A 22,603-nucleotide genomic window follows, 5' to 3' on the forward strand; every position below is an offset into this window, starting at 1 on the left:
TGCTTATTCCTTTCAAAAACAAAGCACAGTGGATTGTGTTGGCAGTGTAAGAGAATGTCAGAGTTGAAAGAAATCTCAGAAATCACCTAGTCTCTTCTCCTTACTGTGCAAATGAGAAAAATGAGATCTAGGGAAATGAAGTTGGTTTGCCCACCTAGCACCTTTGAATTTCCCCATTCTAGAATTTCAAAGGATAGTCTCCAGACTATCCTTTTTCCTATCTATTTTCCAGACTATTCTATTTTCTTCTGCTTGGGTTCAACTTCTTTGGGGGAATAGAGAGAAAAGCTAATATTATAAATGCTTGTTCATTTGCAGATGATCAGTTTAATTGACTTTGACATCAGAACAGGAGCAATTTTTATGTTTTTAAATTTCTTTCTACCCATATCACTTGGCATATAGTAGATGCTTGTTTACTGATTAGTAGGGATTGGGTTCATCATTTCTGATTCTTTGGTTTTATATTTACTCACATGCAAGTACAATTCTGGTCACTACAGCCTCCTAATTAGAACAGTTGGTCTAAAATCAAGACAGTTATGGTTTAATTTCCAAATTTTTTTGAACTTGTGGAGATATAACTGAGCTTCTACTCAGTGATCTGATAAGACCATAGCTTGCAACTAAGATATTTAATGAAGTCATTATTCCATGACCATCATGAATTCTCAGGAACTTGAAGAGTTGCTTTTCAGTTACTTCACTCATTAGCCAGCAAAAATTGCCTAAGTGGGACAGCTAGGTAGCATAGTGGATAGAGCTCCAGCCTTGGTGTCAGGAGGACCTGAGTTCAAATCTGGCCTCAGACTTGACACTTAACTAGCTACGTGACCCTGGGCAAGTCACTTAACTCTGATTGTCTCACCAAAAAGCAAAATAACAAAAACAAAAAAAAAATCAAAAATTGCCTAAGAAATAATGCTTACTCATGAGGTAATAAATTCTCCTTCACTGTACATCTGTAAGCAGAGCTTAACAAATACTTTCTGGGAATGTTGTAAAGGTCATTATGATTTAAGTATAGGTGAGACTAGATAAACTGTGAAGTCCCATAGGGGTACAGCGGAAAGAATGTTGGATTTAAAGTCAGAGGACCTGGGTTCAAATCCTAACTCTTTCACTTTCTACCTCTATGCTCTATGCCCTATGCGCTACCTCTATGTGGACAAGTCACAGAACCTCTTTCAGCCTTGATTTCCTCAGCTCTAACATGAAAGAGATGTCTCCTACATTGCCTCAGTGGATTTCCTTCAACCCCAAATCTATGATCTTAAGAACTGTGACTTTTCCATGATTCAATGGATCTTGGGCAGGGGTGTGCTGTTGTTTAACAATCTGCTCCCTGAAATCCATATGACTTTTTTAAGTTTAATCTGGATCATTAATATTTTCTTCAGGGGCAGCTAGGTGATGCAGTGGATAGAATAGTGGTCCTGGAGTGAGGAGGACTTAAGTTCAAATCCAATCTCACACCAGACACTTGACACTTACTAACTGTGTTGACCCTGGGCATGTCACTATATCCCAATTGCCTCGCAAAAAAGAAAAAAAACACCAAAAAAAACCCCCCCAACAACCAAAAAAAGAAAAACATTTTCTTTATCACTTTCTTAAGTCAAGCCGTCATTTGTAGTGTTTGCTAATTTCTCAGGTATAAATGCTCACACTGAAAATTTAATAATCAGCTCTCAGGAGTGAGCTTTATAAGCTAGTTCCAACACAACCTGCAACGGATGTGGAAGAATCTAGCTCATTCAGTAAGTAGACAACCTATTCCAAGGAGCAGTGGTTCTAAAACCATCTCAGTGGTGAATTTCAAACTAATAATGTCAATCCATGGACTGAACAAAATAATCAGCTGTAGCAGTCATTGGGCACTATAGATTCATATAGCCATTAAAGTAATCCATATTTGTTTATTGAAAGTCAATAATATTAAATCCTGGATAAGTGAAATGGTATGCCATTCCTCAGACAAATATGTGTGACCTATAGTTGGACAGCTCCATCAATATTTTTGGCAGAGGACACTACTCTCATTACCAACACCTGGTACACATTGAGTAAATCATTTCTTGGCTAGTGACACATGAGCCCATCTGTGCAAAATGGCCATATGCCTGTTCAGAGTTGGCTAGACCTTTTTTGTCCTAAGACATAGGTTCCAAGCATGATGGGCTTTGATGACCTACATAGACCTGTAAAAGCGATATATCAAGCACAAATCTTTAATATGCATCAACAACATACGGGTGACTTTTTCACTCATAATAGCTCCTTACTTTGTACAGCCCTTTAGTTTACAATAAATACCACAAAATTTGACATTTATCAAATGCCTACTATGCATAGAGCACTATGTTTAAACCTTGGGGAGTTATGAAGCTCAGAGAAGACATTTAGAATGTTCTTGGAAATTACAAGCTAGGAAGAATAAGGGGGGAAAGACAACAAGATAAGGAGCCATAATACCTAAGATCAGATGATAGATTCATTATACAGAAAAGTATGAAGTAAGGACCAGTGGAAGTTCTGGGGAGAAACTTTATTACTCCCCAGAGGTTTCAGGAAAAGCTTTACAGACAAAGTAGCATTTGGGCTTTAAAATATGAGTACAGATTCAAAAGGAAAAGGGAAAGAAGGAACATATTTCAGGTAGAGGGAGGACACTAATCAAAGGTACAAAGGGAAAGTATAGTGTATGTTTTAGGTAACACAGGTATATTAAGTACTATCCTATATTATTTTATTTGATCACTTTTTGGCATGCATTTTGTGAATTTGGATTTTCTCTCTGTGTGTATGTGAGATAGGCAGATAGATACATAGATACATAGATCTGTATCTGTCTATATCTATATATGAGAGAGAGAGAGAGAGAGAGAGAGAGAGAGAGAGAGAGAGAGAGAGAGAGAGAATGTTAAGCTCATAATAACTGTGGATTAATAAGATTCCACAATTAATAAGACCTTGTGGTTATCAGCTTTTCAAAAGCAGCAACAGCAGCACAATAATCTCTAGCATTTCCATAGCACCTTAAGGTTTGCAAAGTGCTTTAGAAATATCTCATTTGATCCTCATAACACCATGGGAGGTAGGCATTGTCTCCATTTCGCAGATAAGGAAACTGAAGCTTAAAGAGGGTAAGTGACTTGCTCAGGGTCACACAGTAGATGTAGGTATCTGGATTTGAACTCAGGTCTTCCTGACATGAGGGCTCTAGTACTTAATCCATTGAGCCACCTAATTACTGCCAATATCTTTAGATCAGCTTTAAGTAATTTAATTAGAAGTCTTTTTTTTCCTTTTTATTGAATACACTGCTATATCCTTCTTAATTGTGTCATTTCAGTTGCTTAGGACATCTACATTTCCATTAAAAAAATCATGATAAACTGCAAATTATACTTTCCAAAATTATGAAATTCTCAAATCTGTGAAACTGAGAAGAGTGCCTTAGCCACACATATAAAAACTCAATTTTATTTACATATAAATAAATGTTTTAACTGTTGCCAAATTTTTGGAAAAAACTATGTAATTACCTAAAGTTTCAATAAAGAACATGCTTATTCACATAATGAGGGACTACTACAGTACCTCTTTAGTCCTAAATTTTTCCATATACTACCCACTCTTCTAGAACTCTTTAGCAACAAACTATTATCCATCATGACAAGATAATGGGAGTTTTAAAAACTTTCCATTTGTGTATATACATACCATGATAGTCAAAATATATTCATTTTAGGGGTTTTCCCAGGTTGAAAAATCAAGTCTCACGAGCAAGTATGTTTACCTTTTTGAATAAACAGTTGTTGCTTGAATCTGTAAAAGAATCCTTACTTCTTTTTATTGCCTACCTGATAAGTGCAAATATGATCTTCAAGGAAAGAAAACGATGGAAATCCTTGATTTATAATGTCAGTCTCTGTGTGCTTTTTGTTTTCAAAGGAGAGTTGCTCAAAATTCAACTTCTATGCTTATGTGGGCTTCCTCACTTTTTTTTTTTGCAGTCATTCATTTTGAATTTTTACTCCTTACACACTAAGAACTCGAAACAAAACTACCTATTAAAGACTCTCCTTGTGACTAATTATAAATTCTAGTATAAATAGAAGAACTCTTCTCTTATCTTCCCTTCTAGTATAAACATAAGGACCTTTGCCCTTCCCTTTCCCTATTTCCCCTTCCTCTTCCTCATTTCCCCTTGCCCATTTTCCTCCTGCCCTTCTTTCCTCTCCCCTTCCCTTTCTTCTCCTTCCCTTTTCCCTTTCTATTCCCCTTCCCCTTCCACTTTTCTTCTTTCCCCTTCTCTTTCTTTCCCTTTCCCTACTTCTTCCCCTCCCCTTCCTCCACCCATCTATCTATCTGTTTTTAGAGAGTGAGGTAGGTAAGTTTTTTAAATGTAGTCTTCCCTTCAGCTTTCTGTGTCTTTGGAGACATTGTGAGATGTCACACTGGGTAGTTAAGGATTGTTTTCCTTTTGATAAAACTATTTAAAGCAGTATGATTCAGTCATTTTCACCAAGCTCATTATAAACAACTTTTGTTTCTAGCGGATTTTATAACCTAGCTATAAACATTTCCTCTAGGCTAATACTTGTACACAAGACCTTGGACAAACAGCTATTTTTATGCCTATTTTTATTCAAACATAATCTATAATAATGAATAGGCTTTCTCTTTTTGTAGACCTAATAGTAGTGAACTGGCAAAAAAATCTACAAAAAATGTCTAAAAAGTCTTCATTGTACAAAGTCTAAAATATTATCATTAAAATTCTTTTGTAGCTTGCACACAGCCTGTTATTTCTCTCCCCAGGTATGTGTAACTGATTTTTAAGGGGGAATATAAACCTCGGAAAAGACCAAGTTACTTTATAATAAAAATGGGCAAAACATAGTTAGCTGGAATCTCTCATTTCAAAAGTCACTGTGTAGGAATATTATTTCAGTGCTTGTAATAGCTATGTTAACATTTTCAGCCCACTGGAGTAACATTTAACAAATTAGCTAGGAAAAGGAAGCAACGTAAATAACACAAAAAACCCGGAAGAGACTAAATAGAACCCTAGATTCTTCTAAACATCGATGCTAATTCTGTGTACTTTGTGGGAATCTTACTTAGGTACAATAGAAGCAAACAAGAGTCTGATCTTTGGCATAAAAACCTTTCTACTTTTTCCCCTTATTTTTTACTGTTCAGAATCTGAATTTTTGCATATGTTCTACATGTATATGTTAAACTAATTTTAGTTTCCTTATTATTAGAGGGAGTTTATTCATCTTTAGCAGTTGATTTCTACAAGTACAGATTTCTATAACTCAAGAATGAGGGAAGACATGATTCCAAACTAGCATGCCACAAATGCTGTCTTTTTGTTTCTGGAATTGCACTCTGTTTTTGTACCATCATTACTCATTCAGTTAGGGCATTACTTCTGTATACTGCTAATGGACTGCTACTGACTGAGTACTTGTTGTTTCTCCCTTACTATAAGCTATTAAGAAGCATGTTGGGCACAGTCTTACTGGAGCTTGATTTCATATTTATAATGGTGTCAAGCCGTTCCTACACTGTCCTTTCTCCATTATAGAAATTCTCTCCAACAGAGAAAATACAGAAAGGAATCAGGAACACCTTTGATCTCAGCATGATGGGTGATGGGTAGCCGAGAGAGCCTAGTAGTGTAGCAGGGGTTGTAGCTATGACTAGAAAAGTCTCTTAATTCATTAGGGTATTAAACTAGATAAACTCTCAGGTCCCTTTCAGTTCTAGAACTCTGCACAAGCTCATATAAATTGCAACAACCTGTCACCTCTACTTTCATATGAGTTTATTGGTGTAAATTTATAAACACTATATCTTTTTTTTTCACAGATCTTATGAGACAATGTAAACCTGGTGAACAATACATAGTACTAGGCTTTGCATAACTCTGTGTTGTTTTGTTACCATCAAAGAGTGTCAAGTTTACAATAGAGCTACCTACAATGAAAGAATTTTTTTTAATTCTCTAGTTGAACAAGAAATAAGGTCTTTTTTCAAGAGGGATGAGAGAATTGGTAAGATTTGCAGGGATTGGAGATAGAAAGGAAAGGGGGGTGAGGCTCCCAGATTAACATCATTTGAAATGTTTCAGCCTTGGCTTTTTTTGTTGTTCAATATCTGTCTTAGCTTGTAGCCAAAACCAAGTTCGTATTATTGTTCTGTGAATCATCTCTACCCAAAAAGTACCTTTCTTTCTACTCCCTTTCTTAATGGCTTCAATTCTTTGAATTGGCATATAAGCTTGATAGATATAGACAGATCGACAGAGAGACAGAGAGAGAGAGAGAGAGAGAGAGAGAGAGAGAGAGAGAGAGAGAGAGAGAGAGAGAGAGAGAGAGAGATAACACATATGCTTTCGAGTGATTATCTAAACTTCCATTTGCCTAATGAGTCAAGTCCCCAAAACTCAGCTACTATGTTTCCTCAGGACTCTAGGGGGACCTCTGAGGGATTAATAGATTGTCTTTCTAGTCCTAGAGGTCTTGAAGCTCCATTGGTATGTAACCCACTGTGATTGTCAGCTAATTATCAATTTGGTGAGCCAGGGTCAATTAATTTTGGGAAGTGGATATTTCCTAGGTTTGGTAAAAGCAGTAGTTACAAAACAATTCTTCCAAAAGTTTGTAACACGTTATCTCATGAGTAGATACAGGGTACAATCAGGTGGACTCCAGCTTAGAGAGAAAGTGATAACTCACAGGTCCTGGTTGCTTCCCTTTGTGGTCCTACTCAAGAAGTTCCCCTTGGGTTTGATATAGCTCTGGGCTGAGCTCCTGGTGAAGATGTGAATCTTCATCCATTTGTCTCTGGCTCCAAGTGCAACCAGTGACCGCAAATGTTCCTGGGATGCTGGTAGGATGTCCTTGAAACATTGTGAAATCCTCCAGAAATCTGCAGTTTATAAGGTCTTCCTTTGGACCAGGTGTGGGTAAGTTGGAGGTAGAAAGGAGTCTAGAGCAAAAAGCAAAGTGTGCCTCTGCTACCCCTAAACAACCACTTAGAGGACATGTCTGGAACATTCTTCTTTTTGTTACCAAACATTCTGACACTTTGGGTTCCAAACCTATCTTCTATTTTATAAATTATTCATAGGGTGTGACTAAGTTTCCTCAGCCATTAACAACATTTTCTTGTCAACCTCACTCCAAAGTATCCAGTTTTTCTGTAGATATTTCACATTTTCTAAAGTGTTTGATTAGCTGAGACATATTTTCACCTCATTAAGATATATGGGCACGTTTAAGTGGGATGGGAAGGGACATGATTTATTTACGCATTTGAGACAGAGACAGAAAGACAGAGAGCTGACTTATTTGTTGAGTTCGTCCAATATGCCAGGCACTGTGCTAAATACTGGAGATACAGTCAAGTAGCCCCGTCTTCAATGAGCAGTCACCATATAGAGAGAAGTGAAGGAAAGTAAGGGCCATGGTGAAGAGGTGACTGGGAACTGGCATAGAGAACTGAGTCCCCATAAGATAAGGCAAAAATTCACCTACCAAAGCTGAGGGTTCTGTGGGCAGAGTCTAACATACTGGTTGAAGGAAATCAAAGATGGCCAGAAAGCAAGTGACATGTGAGGAGAATGATGTCCTCCTCCTCTCAGTTTATGACTGAGAGAAAAGTAGCTCCATGGACCAAGAGGGCACTTGTAGTGGTAAGAAGTACTCTGAAAAGGCAGCTCTGTCTTCTTGAAGTAAAACATGGCATTTCCTTCTATGTCATTCAACTAATTTCAGCATCATAGATGTGAAGAGTCTGGAGAAAGAAAAAAGAGAGGAAAAAAAATTAAATAAGATAAAATACAGGCTAAAATAAAAGGTATTACCAATAAGAAAGAAAAGTAGTTTAGAGAATCTCTTAATTGCCAGTACTGAGCAGTCCTGCTATGCTGTATTATCTCTTCGTAGCATTATTCAAGTTATCTTCTGACCTCTTTGTCTCACTTGAAATTGATTACTAGAGTTAATGACTGACCCTTAGATTTGGCATCATTGTGGATTTAAATCAATATGTTCTTTCCACTTTTAGCAGTGAACTTAAAATATCTGCCTGTTTTCTTTTTCCAGAAGTCTCCTTAGCAAATACTGAGAAAATAATAATTCACCTGTAGATTATGAGTCATTTTAGGCTCAGAAAGCTGTGACCTCTGAGAATGCGTAGTTCCTCAGCAGTAGATGAAACTGTCATCATCGGACACCTGATCTTATGTCTGCTTATTTTAATGTACTATCTTATAGTTAAGCTATAATAAATGAGCAGAAAGTCTCAGGTGAATAATTATAGGCTTTCCTCTTTTTTATTTTTACTTTTTAGAGATTTGGTTTTTTTCTCTTCCCCAGGCTGGAAGTCCAGCAGCCCAGCAGCCATTCACAGGTCTAATCCCAGGACAGAAGCTTTGAACTGCTCCATTTCTGATCTGGGTCTATTCATCCCTCCTTAGGCAACTTGGTGACTCCCTGCTCACCATATTAGTGCCAGACAGTGCTAACACACAATCAGCATTATCCCTACAGTAGCTCAGAACTCCCAAACTCAAGTAATGCACCAGTTTCCACCTTCCCAGAAGAAGGGATTATGGGAGTATGTTACCATGCCCAGCTCAATAAGACTTTCCTAAGGGAAATATTTCCTGATTCCCCTAGATATTAATTCTTTCTTTTCTGCCTCTTCACATCTTAAGTCCCTTTCCCTTCCCATTTGCTGTTCCCTAAGCTGCTTGGTATTCCACCTCTGTACCTTTTCACAGGCTGCCATGTGATTAAAATGTATTCCCTCCTCGCCTGTGCCACTGAGGATCCTTAGCTCCCTTCAAAACTCAGTTCAAATGCTACCTCTTATGGGACATCTTTCCTGATCTCTGACTTTGCCAGTGCTCTCTCTTTCCTCAAATGATCATGTATCCCTTCACATGTAGTATCCTTTCAGCAGTTCAGGACATCAGTGACTATTTTCCTTTTGTCTCTGTTCCCCCAGCACCTAGTACATACTGCTTTAAGTGCATCAGAATTGAGTATTGGATGAGATTGGTTTGGTTTTAGTTCACTAGCAAGAACTTTATTGTCCAGAAATAGAGAAAAGTAATCCTTGCTTTCCAGAAGCTTTTGTTCAATAGTATTTGAATGAATATCAGAACATTAAAAATTAGGAATAAGTTGTCAACCAGAAAAAACCAAACACCTTACAATAAAGTGGCTTGAGCATTATTTGAAGTGTTATTTCTTAATGCTATACTGTCCTACTGACCAGATTAGGGATAATGAAAACAAAACAAAACAAAATGTATGTCTATATAAACAAAACACACACACACACACACACACACACACACACACACACACACACACATATATATATCTTTTCCTCAATCCCAGAGATTAAGGGGAACTCATACCCTAAAATAACTAATTACTGTGATCTGCTAAGTATCCAGTGAAATCCTGTTTCACACAAGCTTTTTTGCTGTGTTTAAGGAAGAACAAATAGCAACAGCACACCTATGTCCTTTGATCTCTCAGCAGACAGTACTTTTCAAAAATGAGTGACAAAATAAAGCATTTTAAAGGAGTATAGTCACTGTTTCCTTGAATATTTTGCTCTCCTGGCGTAATAAAAAGAGGACTAGATTTGGAGTCAGAGGACATGGATGGGTCCAAATAACAGACAGGCAGTGGAGAGAGAGACACAAAGAGAGGGAGAAAAACAGAGATAAAGGAAACTAGAGAGACAGAGACACAAAGGGAGACAGAGAGGAGAGAGACATAGAGGGAAAGAGGAGCAAGACTCAGACAAAATGATTTTCAGAATCTATTCTCTCTCTAAATCTTAAATCTGATGCCTCCGTGAATGGAAGTGATTGTGGTGCCTCAGAGGCAGGGCCAATGGAAGAAAAGCCCTGGAAGGTCCTGCCAGCCAGAGTACATGTTGTCTGTGGCTCAGCCAATGTTTGTCTATCATCCAGAGATCAGTGTAGCTAAATCTTGAGAGTTAAATTACCAGCATGTTAACCACTAAGTGATCAAATATTTTGTTTGTTACTAGACGTGTGGAGGAAAAAACAGATGGCCTTATGAGGCCACAGAAAGGTTGTAGCCTCTCTCAGAGAGGGGGAATAACCGCAGCAGTGAAATGACAAGGTCTTTTGAAGTGTTAAGGTTACTTTTTATCAAAAATTACAGGATGAATTTGGTCAGACATTTTTGATAACAGGTGAAATTTCTTTCTGGCACTTACGAGGTTAGAATGATTTATAGACATTCAGAAGCTTGTGAATAGGTAAACAAATCATTCAGCTTTCACAAGTGCCCAGAGCAGGGATTCCAGGCAGGTTGTGCTCAATACCTGAAAGCAGCAGGTGGCCTCAATTCTACACTAGCAAGGTGTGGGTTTAGCTCACTCCCTCGTCTTATTGGTTAGGCCAAGTGGCAATCCAGCTGAGAGCCTCTATAATATATATTTACTTGCTGAATTTATATATAATCTGTAATATAATTTGCTTACTGAAATAAATAAATAAATAAGTGAAATATATATATATATATATATATATATATATATATATATATATTTACTTACTGAACGGCCTAGAGTATCTCCTTCAGTTCCATTGCCTGGCATGGAAAAACTGGGACCCTGCCCAGCCGCACCGTAAAGCCTGTTTATTCTCATTGGTTTGTGTTAGTAACGTGTCTCTGTATCCTTTCTCCAGTATCCAACAAACCAAAACAATAAGAGGCAAGGAAAGGCTTGATATTGAAAACAATGGTGAGATTGCCTCCAAAACATGAAGCAACTTGCTCCTTTACTGTATCAAAAAACATTATTTTTCTCGCTTTGTTTTGGAATTATGGTTCTTACTCCAGGGAGAGGTCTGTGAACTTAGATGGGGAAAAAAAATGTGTATTTTTTAACAACTTCTAACTAGATTTTAGCAAATCCTTCAATTATTTAGAGAAGTTATTTTGAAAAAGGGTCTAAGGGTTTCTCTGGAGTGCCAAAGAGGTGCCATGCAAGGGTGTGCTGGAGCCAGCTTGTATACTGGCTCAGTGCTAAAATTTTAGTATGAGCATTTACACCTTAGAAATGGCAAACACTACAAATAAAGGTTTGATTTATTGTTTTGTTTATTGTTTAGACTTAAGAAAGCAAATGGTAAAAATGCTGATAATACAGATTAAACTTAAAAATGGCTTGTGTACTTTTCTCTCCCCTACCTACTATCCCCTATCAGTTATTAAATATTTTCTAGCACATTCCTGGGTCCATGTCACAAGAAAGATTAAGAAATCCTGTTCTAGAAGTGTGGAGACTGAAATACAATGGAAAACTTACTAATACATTTTGTAGTCTAAGTATTTGTTAGATAGTTCTAATTGGTACGTTAGTGTATAGTGAGGTTGAATTGGCCTATAAGGGCTCAGAATTGCCATTCCTGGTTCTGGTCAGTGATAGATTTGGGGCAAGCTTCAGGCCAGTGACTGGAAGGCTTTTGAGTTGTGTTAGGACAAGACAAACCCTGAGTAGGTGCTGTTGTCTTCCCACTTTCCCCATTGGCAGGAGGGCAAAGTGCTTTATCAGCTAAAGGAAAAGAGAGTATACAGTTAGGACTCTAGGCCTCTTGCCATGCCTCACTAGAAGTCAATGAATTCTTTGATTATCAAAGCAAGAGAATGCAACTGGATATTATTTCTCTCTTAAAAAAAAAAAAACATGTAGCATCCTATCCCCTTGCCATTGCTGTCATGAGAGGAGGGGGGTGGGGGTGTGGGAAGGACCAAAGCGGCCCTAAAGGTTTGTTTTAGCTTTTGTTTTGCGTCTATGTGTGGTTGGTAGCCAAAGGGTTCTCCTTAAGGGAATTTGCTCCAGACTTGAGTAAAATGAGATCATATAATTTTCTCCACATGTCTAGAATCAGGCCCCAAGCCTCCCACCTGGTATATAGGAACCAGGAAGGGTGACTAAGCATACATACTCTGTGAAATAGCCACTGTAGGTCTATTCAGCCATGCTACATGTGGATTCAAAATTTTATCAGTGTTCATAGTCTCTCCTGGAGTGGAGATTGCAACCCCTCTTCACTTTCTTATCCATGCTTTCCATATAAAAGATACTCCCAACTATTTGGAGGCCTTCCTTTACTTCCCTGAACACCCCAGGTGTCCTAATATACAATTTAGGTTCTTCTTCTCTTATTCTCATTAGACAATTTGTTGAATTCCTCTTCCCGTTTATCGTGTTCTCCATAGTACCTTTTCTAACACTACCCTAGTTTTGATAATGGAAGTTTTCAGAGAATGGGTATTTATGCACATTTCTGTTCAAAGGATATTTCTCATGCAAGTTTTCTTACTTTGTACTCTGACTTCATAAAGAAGTTTGTGAATTTAGCTTTCAAAAGCATAATTAATGCCTTTTGTTTTCACAAGATAGTCTGTTATATCATGTCAGGCCACAATGTCTCAGAATGTTATGTCTGGATATGGAAGGACTTGGAACATGGTTTGCGTTTTTTTTTTAACTGATCTGAAAGGGGAATAGACTCAAGAACTTTTTATTTTCACCTCATTAAGGCCATTAATTAAGAGAATGAGCTAAATCATAGCCTACAGTCCCCATGAATGTAACACACAAAAATCTCTGCCACATAAACTACATTTTTTTCCCTAAAAAAGATAATGAAACCATCCTCTATGCTTAATTGGGCCAGGGGACTAATGCTCAAACTATTAACGTGGTTTACTGGTCACTTAAGGCATAAAGGCCAAGAACAAGAGTGCTCCTCAGGCTTGATAGACTGTGGAAATTAATATCCCCTCCTGACCAAATGTACCCTCACAGCAGATGTAGAGTGAAGTAATACTGTTCTGAATCAATGCTGAACCTTTGTAAATTATCCTTCCCATTCTCTTGTTGAATAAACTTTCTTTTATTAAAAGAAATTATGGTCTTTAATGATGGCGTTGTAATTTCATTCCAGACCCAGTGCTGAACCATGTGACTCACCCGCATCAGGTGTGGGTCAGTGTAAAATGGAATCCATTTTGACATGGAAACAGTTTTATAAATACTGGGTATTTCCCCAGGATATCCCAGATAAGATCTATAATCTATAATGTGGATAAATATGGGAGTAATATAGGTATAGCTGAAAGGAACCTCAAAAACCATCTAGTTCAGTCCCCTCCCCAACTATACCCACTGTTTTTTTTCATATAAGGAAACTGAGGCCCACAAGATTATGTAGGAGTAGGACAGGGATCATCAGAAGTTCAAGAGGAGAGGAGGACCTTCCTCCTAGACCCTCACAGGGTAGTGACAGTATATAAATTACATAGCTAAATTCTAAAATCTACAGCTTAAACTGTGTGTGTGTGTGTGTGTGTGTGTGTGTGTGTGTGTGTGTATGGGAGAGGGGAGGGGGGGACAACAGAAGTCACCATCCACAAAGGCACGTGGGGCCTTCTTTGAGGATGCTCCTAGCATTCTGTCACAAAAGCAATTTGTGCCCACTCAGATGATTTTGATAACCATTTTTAATCCATTCAGTACTCTTCCTAATAGCTTATTTCCTTTCCTGTTACCGGTAGTGATTTGTTTCTTGTCTAAATGTTGCTCAGAGTAAGATAAATAGCAGACATGGGTTTCAGGAATGTGATCTTACTTTATCTTTCTTTCAATGTTTCAGGAGTTCTACTTCAAATGTGGTGCACACCCAACCTCTGCCAATGAGACATCGGTGGCTCTGAACCTGATTACAACGAACAGTCGCAGTATCAGCTGTATCACATGTACTGATGTCAGGTAAAAATAGCAAAAAACTGTCCTCAGCTAGGCTATCTTCCTCTGTGTTCTGCAATGCTTCTCAACTGTCTTCTTTCTCGGGAACATGCCATTTGTTTTGATGTTACGCTAGGTGTGTGTATTTTAAATTGTAAACCAAAGTATAATAAGAACCAAGTTAAGCTCTATAAGAATTGCAAATGTTATTATCAATCTGAGAAAGAAATAATTGATAATGGAGGTCCCTTTGTATGTAAAATATTTTGGAAACCTGCTGTTGAATCTCAACTACAGGTTTACTAGATTTTTAAAACTATATCTGCTGCCAAACATTTTATTGTAGTATTACAGGAAACTTAATATCTGCTCTAATTCTCCACTTTTAAAAGATGAGTACATTAGTAGCCCATGCTATACAGGAGCATTTTTGAGGACCCAAGTATAAGAAAAAAAGAAAACTAGAAAAAAGTTTCTAGCAGGGAGAAACAAGTTAATTTGAATAACAGCAATGTGAGGACGAAAGAGGGAAAGAGGAATTATTGCTATTTTGTCTAGAGACCTGCACACTGGGGGTAGAATTAATGTCTTGATATTCCTGGGCAGTGTGTGGTTTAAAAAATAAATGGGAGTGACAGGAAGGTATTTATGTATTTTCTACTGAGATAAAAAAGAGAATAGGCTTAAATTGTACAAAGATAGATTTCTTTTATATATTAGGAATAATTTTACTGGAAGGTTGATAAAACTCTCAGATATCTTAAAAAGGGAGCTGTGGAACTCCCTTGTTTCCAGAGTTTCAAGAAGAGTCTTATTAAAAATGTCTTGTTGTCCTGAATCAGAAGAATGGTTAAAATGACCTTCTAGGCTCTCAAGATTGCATAATAAATATCAAGTATACTGAGGCACTGCTTCTAAGTCTTCAATACAATGGTTTTAACTATAGTTTAATTGATCAACACTTGACAACCCCAATAGCAGCTGTTTGGAAAAAAAATCGTTTCCAAGATTTACAAATACTTAGACATGTTTTCCTTTCCGCTGCCTGTTCAGTCAATCGAAGTCTGCTGATTTTTGAGACTATTGTAACAGAAAACAGTACATTATAGCTAAATGACTACACTGCCTAGAACATTACTAGCCTTCTTACAAGATAGAAAATTGATTAATTGAAATTGTCGAGCCAGTGTTTTTAGATGTGTAACAAGGCCACTAAGATGGTTCTCCAGTTGGGATAGTTGAGTAAAGAAATTGAGGATGACTGCAATGTCGTTGAATCAGCTTATCTGAAAGCACAGACATGTTCTATCTTTTCCCCTTTTTGAAAAAGGGGTGAAACCTTATTTTTCTACCCAGAATGAAACACAGTTGGGCAGTATTTTGAAACTCTTTCGTTAAGCTTGAAAACAATGGCATTAAAAATATATAACTGGGCTCCCATGAACTCTGTGAGATGGTTAGTGTTGTCATGGGTCGGATAGATGGCACAGTTGGTCGAGCACTGGGCCAGGAGTGAGGAAGATCCGAGTTCAAATTTGACTGCAGACACTTATGAGCTATTTGACCCTGGGCAAGTCATTTAACCCTGTTTGCCTCAGTTTCCTCATCTGTAAAATGAACTGGTGAAGGAAGTAGCAAATAACTCCAGTATTTTTGCCAAGAAAAGCCCAAAAGAGGTCATAAAGAGTCAGACAAGACTGAAACAAATGAACAGCCGCAAGTGCTACTATGTTATAAAACTGTCAGGTTTATGCTGGGCCCTCACCATAAATGTCTGAAGGAAATCAGCCTTCCACAAAGTTGGGCTTGTAATTGTTTGAAAGAAAACAAATGATCTGTTCAAAAATACTTTTTCATATAACTTTAGAGAGGCTTTTTGGAAAAGAATAAATTGTCTTTGAGCGTTTGTAGGGCTGTCACGCAGAAGAGTGATTAGATTTGTTTTCCTCGGTCCCAGAGGGCAAAGAAAGAAACTGAAATGTACAAGTTGTAGAGGCAAATTGGGGCTCAATATAAGGAGATGGGGGGAAAAAAACCTTAATTATTTCCCAAAATGGAATGAGCTGTTTTGGGACATAGATTCTCCTTCAACTAAAGGTATTTAAGTGAAAGCTGCATGATCACATTGGGTGATGATATTATTAATAGTAATGGCGATGATAATGATTTGCAGTGTGCTTCACAAATATTAACTCATTTTATCCTCACAACAACCCTGGAAGGTAAATGCCTTTATTATCCTCATTTTATAGATGTGGAAATTGAGGCAAGCAGAAATAAGTGAATTACCCAACCTCCCACAGCAATGAAATATTTGACACTAAATTTGTACACAGATCTTCCTAACTCTAGCACCATGTTTCGGATGGGATTGTTGGTCAAGTATTGGATTTGACTAGATGGTGTCTGACATTCTGTGATGCTGCTGTAAGAGCAATTATAGTTTATATATCTTTGCTATTACAAAGAGTTATTTACTTCAGAGGTATAGCATGAACAAATACATATAGAAAGACTTCTATCCATATCTCTGGGTCATACTCTTACCTATACCAACTTGATCTGTAGGGGAATAGGGTAAAAATTTAGCTCAGGTCCTAAGCAGCATTGGTCCCATTCTTTGCTCACTATTAAGTTAGTCTTTGCACTGAGCTGGAGTCTTAATGTTTGCTCCTTGGGAATTTGCTATTATACCCACTCCCAAATTTTTATGGCTTTCTCTCCACTGGAAACAAAGGAAAAGGCAAAGGGTGGAAGAGGGGAAAGGAGATCCTAAGGCTGTCCCCCCATACTTTATGGTGTCTCACCAAATGCCATGAAGCAAAGAGCTACCATATTTTAGAAGTGGTTTATGTGGTTAACCACTTGACCAAGTGTTCTTGATAAGCATGAAGAGAGTTCCATACTTGAGTAATAAATGAGAAATGTGATCTGTACCCTTGATAATCAATGCATAGAGATACACAAGCCAAGGACCTGTTTTCTTTTTGCAAAGTATTGACTAATAATGCATATATAGACAATGTTTTTTGTTTGTGTGTCTATTTTTTACTGCTCCTATCACTTTTTTTCCCCTTTTACCTTCAATGAATGATCATTTCCAAAAACTCTAAGCATTCTAGGAAGTTGGATAGCTCTGCCAGAGGAAATAGGGATAGTGTGTGTGGTGATGGTGGTGGAGGTGGATATTTTTACTATATTCCCCCTTACTTCCTTGACCTACGATGTAGTGGGCACTGTCTGAGGCCTGAGGATATAAAGAGAGAAAGAGAAACTTTCCTACCTTTAGTTCTTACATTCTATTGGTGAGGATATAATAAGTATAAAATTAAGTATTGTAAGATAAAGAGGAAAAAAGCACTAACAGTTGGGGAATCAAAAAAGGATAAAATAAGGATTCAATACAAAAATGGAGCCTTGAAGGAAAAGAAGCCTTTGGAGAATGGGAGGTAAGAATGGAGGCTATTTCAGGCACAGTTGTTGGCTTGTGAGCATACCCACGAGTGGGAGATAGAGTGCTCAGTTCAAGGAATGGCTCGTAAGTCCAATGTCTTCTTCCTCTGAAACTTTTCTTGAATTGCACTTGGTTTTTGTTCTATACCTCAAATAAAATTCCAATGCCTTCAGAATGAGAACCATTTGTTCTTTTTATTTCTAGTAGAATGCCTTAAACATAGTAGGTATTTTAAAAATGTTTCTTCAATTCACTGGAAGTCAAAACTCATCAAGACACACATAGTTTGGAATAAACCAGAATGAGGATGTACCTTAATTCCAGAGGACTGATGATAAAGCATGCTATTTACCTCCTGGCAGAGAAGCAATGGATTCAGGATGCAGAAGGAGGCATTTTTTTTTCCCTAGCTCGGCCAATGAGACAATTTGTTTTGCTAGATTCTATATTTATTGCAAGGATCTTCTTCTACTCCTTCTCCTTCTCCTCCATCTCCTCCTCCTCCTTCTCTCCTTCTCTCTCTCTCTCTCTCTCTCTCTCTCTCTCTCTCTCTCTCTCTCTCTCTCTTTCTCTCAGTTGTGTGTGTGTGTGTGTGTGTGTGTGTGTGTGTGTGTGTGTGTGTGTGTGTATTCTGGGAGGAGAGAATAGATTTTTTTTAATTGAAAAAATAAAACTCAAAAAAAGACAAGGATTGTGGACACTAGATTGAGAAGTACATTGGTTAAGGAGTTTGTTTTTTAAGCTGTAAATAATGGGCATCTGTTCAAGGATTTTGAAAAGAGGAGTGACATGGTTACACCTGAATTGTAATAATATTATCATAGTTCCTTCAATATCATGGTAATGTTAAATACACAATTTTACTCTTATATTTCTATTAAGTTTGGTTAAAACATGAAGGAGAACTTAAATAAAATAGAGTCTTGGTATTTTTGTAGTAACTTCTTCTCTAGGTGGTTGGTAGAGGTGGGTGACATTTTTGCTATATTCTTCCTTCCTTGCTGAACTATGTGGTAGGCACTGTGTTGAGCTCTGAGAATATAAAGACAAAAAGAGAAACTTTCCCACCTTTAGTGCTTAAGTTCTACTGGAGGGGATGGGGGGGCAGGTATAATAAGTATGTGATTAAATACTGTACAGGGTAGATTGTGGACACACACACATATTGTAACCCACAGGTCAAAGTCTTGAAAGGGCATGGCATATTCTTCCATCATTCTCCATGAACAAAGAGAAATGTGATTGAAAAATTGATATCAGCTAACCAATGAGATAACTATGTTCAGTTGTGTTAATGATACAGAAATCTTAGGTAATCTCTTTAGTAGTTATCCCATGTTAGGACACATATGGAAACATTTCAAAAGGTGAAGAAGAAGATGAGGAAGTAAAGTCAATAGCTGGGGGGATAAAAGAGTCAGATGCCCTGTTTCACTCCTTAATACGTTGGAGACATTTGGCATAATACTTAATCTTTCTGAGCTTCATCATGGTGCCTGACAAAAAGTAGGCACTTCAGTAAATTCTTTTGATTTTACTTGACTTAATATGAAAGGTTGGAGAGGGTGATCTCTAAAATCCTTTCCAGCTCTGATCTCATTATTTTAATTTTTGTTGAGGAGAAGAAAAAACAGAAAAGGAAAAGGAAAACAATTTGTTAGATAGCTGGCTGCTTTGATCTTTTTTTTTCTTCAATAATTGACTTTTTTTGGAAAGGCAGCCATATACATTTTTCATGCTGCTTTATGAAAATGATACAAATGACTTAAAAGTAAGATAATTCAGGAAAGTTAGTCCTGAGGTTGATGCTATGGTCGTTATCTGTTCAGTCCTGTGCCCATAGTCTGCACATGAACTTCTTCACACTGTAGCAACTAATGGCTATGTTAGTAAACTTGAATCATCAACAAGAGGTTAAATGGTGTTCTTTATATTCTGTTTTAGAAGTCAGGGCAGCGTGTAATAAATTTTAGAAAACTTTCCATAAAAGGAGGTTTTTTTAAAGAAATATTATTTAGTTGTTGGGAAACTTGGTTATACAAATATAAGCTTCTTGGGGGCAGTGACTATTTATATTGTATTTGTACCCCAGTGCTTAGAACAGTGTGTGGCACATGACAGGAATAGTGAACATCAGAGCTATGATTTCATTGGTATAGAAGACTCCCAGATGATCAAATTCCTTCTGTCTATGCAGGTTGGCACCTTTTCTGCAACTTGTGGTGTTAGATAATTGCCTAGAGCACTGAAAGATTAAGTAACTTGTTCTTTGGTCACATAGCCAACATATGCCAGAGGCTGAATTTGAACCTAGGTATTCCTGGTCCAAGACTAGTGCTGTGTCCACTATTTTACACTACCTTTCACAGAGTAAGGAATTAATAAATGCTTGGTAAAATGAGAATGGTAATAATAGCACCTGCCTCCTTGGGTTGTGAGGATCAAAGATGATATATACAGTCCCTTGCAAACCTCAAAGTACTATATGCATGATAGCTATTAATTATGATTTTTTTTGGCTTAAGGTATTTTGTAAGTTTTTCTTGTTATCCGTTACCAAAAATGATAGATAAATTTATCCAAGCAGTCCACATTTTTAACAGAAGTGAATAAATCTTCCCTTATTCATATCTACTCGTCTTAAAAAAATAACTCCATCTCTGCCTTCTATAATGCATTTTTTTTTGAGAAATCATTTGAGCAGATAAAAAACTGGAATGGGAATAGACTAGGATGGAAGCTACAGACCAGGGAACACTAGGCATCCTCAGGCAGCCAGCATGTGTGTTGTGTATGTATATGTGTGTAGATGTACAGTATCTCTTGAAGTGAAAAGAGAGTTAGAGGCATGAGAGAAGTGTTCAAATGTGAATGAGCTTCAAAAAGCTTGCTTAGCCTATAGCTACCTAGATGCCTCTTCACTATCCCCAATCTGATCTCTCTCAATCAATATTTTATAGCCTGCAGATTTTCCAGGTTAATGTCAGCCCCCTATCTTGTTGATATTAACCTTCGTGACACAGACTTACTTGAATGTTTTTGTATTCATGTAAGCTGTCTCCTTAGTCCTCCCTTATTCTACACAAGATTGGTTCTAAGGCATCTGACAAATACACAGGTGTGTGATAGTAAAAATACTTTGCAGCTCTACCTGATAGGGTTGTTGTGACTGAAAGCACCCCTATAAACGTTACAACATGATATAAAGATGAGTTATCATAAAAAAAATCACCTCCTCCCAAATGTAGTGTCCAAAAAATAGAGAGTCACCATAATGTTTCTTTCTAATGCTTTAGCCTAAGGTTGGTATGCAGAGCAGTCTGTTTGGTTTGGATTAAAATTTGAGATGAATAGTTTCATGTCATTCTGATCAAAAGAAGGAAATAGTTTGGGGCTAGAATTCCTTGAAGACTCCAGGCAAATAAATAACAGTCCTTGTGGTGAATTTTGCTTAGCTCTAGCAAAGTAAAATGGTTTTCTGTATACGTGCGTGTGTTTATATATATATATATATAGACATGTAACTTTTATTTTTTCAAAAGTTAGCAGTCAAGGTGATGGGTTCTTACTTTGTGTTTGGGGTAGCAAATCCTAGCAGTTTGAGAAAATTGCAAAAACATGAAGCAAACTTGCAACCTCAGTCTTTGAGGGAAGATCTGCTCTGGTGCCGTTTCCAGTTGAAACAGCATCAAAAGAGTTAGGAGTCCCTCTAGGCACCTGTAAATCAAACTCAGAAATAACAATGATTTTAAGTAGTATAAAAATGAAATGTGCAGAGCCCAAAGGGCCTCACATCTCCTTTACCAAACTAAGATTGCAAATGATTCCTGGAGGTGCCGTTATTCTTAGTTTTCCAATAGATATGCAGGTATTAAGGATTTGTGGTGTTCACCCTCATTTTTGTGGAATCTCCAAGAAGGGCAAAATTTATTAATGTTAGAATGCAGTAGTAGTGCTTTGTTTTATGAATTTGCCTAGTCCACATTTTAGAACGTGAAACTGAAAGATAGAAAATTTTTCACTGTATTAGAATTTGAGAGAATACTGGTTTAATGACACTTACTAGCTGTGTGACCCTGGGCAAATCATTAACCCTGTTTGCCTCAGTTTCTTCATCTATAAAGTGAGTTGGAAAAGGAAATGGCAAATCATTCCATTATCTTTTCCAAGAAAACCCCAAAGAGTTGGACATGACTGAAGCAAATGAACAAAGTATGGTTTAGTGGAAGGAATACCAGATTGAAAGTTATAGGTCTTGGATTTGAATTGTGCCTCTTAACACTTGCTATATATGTGACTTTACCTTAGAAAAGTTGCTACCCCTATGGGGCTCATCAGTAGCAGGGTGGCAGTCTACTGGACTAGATCACTTCTATGATCCATTCTTGCTCTTAATGCTTATCTGGTAACTACTAACTAATGAATATCTATGCATCATGCCTCATTCCTTTATCTACTCTTACATTAGTGTCAATTGATAATGACAATGTTTGAGAACACAGCATCAGTGGTGTAAACACAGGATTTCAGTTGACAGTTCTGAGGAAAATGCTTTGCCAAAAAGCGGAGGCTGTCGATATTTTTCCTCAGTTTTTCAAAATGTTTCTACCACTGTACAAAGTTTGAGAAATAATGTTTTAATTAAATGATCCAAGAAAGAGGTATACAATTCTAGTTTTCTTTTTTTTTCTTTTCTTTTGTGGGGGTGGAAGCAGAGAGAGGAATTCTCTCACTTCCTTGCTATTTAATCTAGTAACCTGAAGTCTTAATGCACAGTATTTTATTCATTTATATATTTCCTAGCATTTTCTGCAATATATACACACCTCTATTCGTGATTATATTTCACATTCCCATATATTGGTTGCAAAAGATATTCCATGCAATTATATAAAAAATGTATATATTAAGCATCTACAGTGTATGACATGGACATTGCCATAGTGGATATCAAGATGATTAAGATCTAATCTGTGCCTTCAACTGTGTTACAACCTAGTTAGTTGGTCAAGATAAGAATAAAAATAAAATTAATGAGAATTAAGTTAGTAAAAGATAGGTTGTGATATATGCGACAGAAAATTTATAAATTCTTTGGAGATTCAAAAATTTGGAAAGATGATATTCAGTATTGTGCATCAAGAAAGAAGGGCTTCATCAAATAGTAAAATCTGATCTAGGCCAAAATGGATTAGAAGAATTTAAATAGCTAGAGATGGAGGGGAGAGGGCATTTCTGCTTGAGAAGACATCATCAGAAGCAAAAAAAAAAAAAGATTATTATGTTTCCATTGAGGTATCTGATTTGTTGTAAAGA

General features: G+C 37.2%; 1 protein-coding gene across 1 annotated transcript in view; it reads left to right on the forward strand.

Annotated features, from left to right (window-relative positions):
* PRKN (parkin RBR E3 ubiquitin protein ligase) overlaps positions 1 to 22,603 on the forward strand; it is a 1,801,990-nt gene that overhangs the window by 918,189 nt on the left and 861,198 nt on the right. Inside the window, exon 6 of the mRNA XM_020986759.2 lies at positions 13,742 to 13,857. Coding sequence (XP_020842418.1) covers positions 13,742 to 13,857 — 116 coding nt within the window. The remainder of the gene's footprint in view (positions 1 to 13,741; positions 13,858 to 22,603) is intronic.

Source organism: Phascolarctos cinereus, unplaced genomic scaffold (genome assembly GCF_003287225.1).
Source record: "Phascolarctos cinereus isolate Bilbo 61053 unplaced genomic scaffold, phaCin_HiC Scaffold_5;HRSCAF=322, whole genome shotgun sequence".
In the NCBI taxonomy this organism is placed as follows: Eukaryota; Metazoa; Chordata; class Mammalia; order Diprotodontia; family Phascolarctidae; genus Phascolarctos; species Phascolarctos cinereus.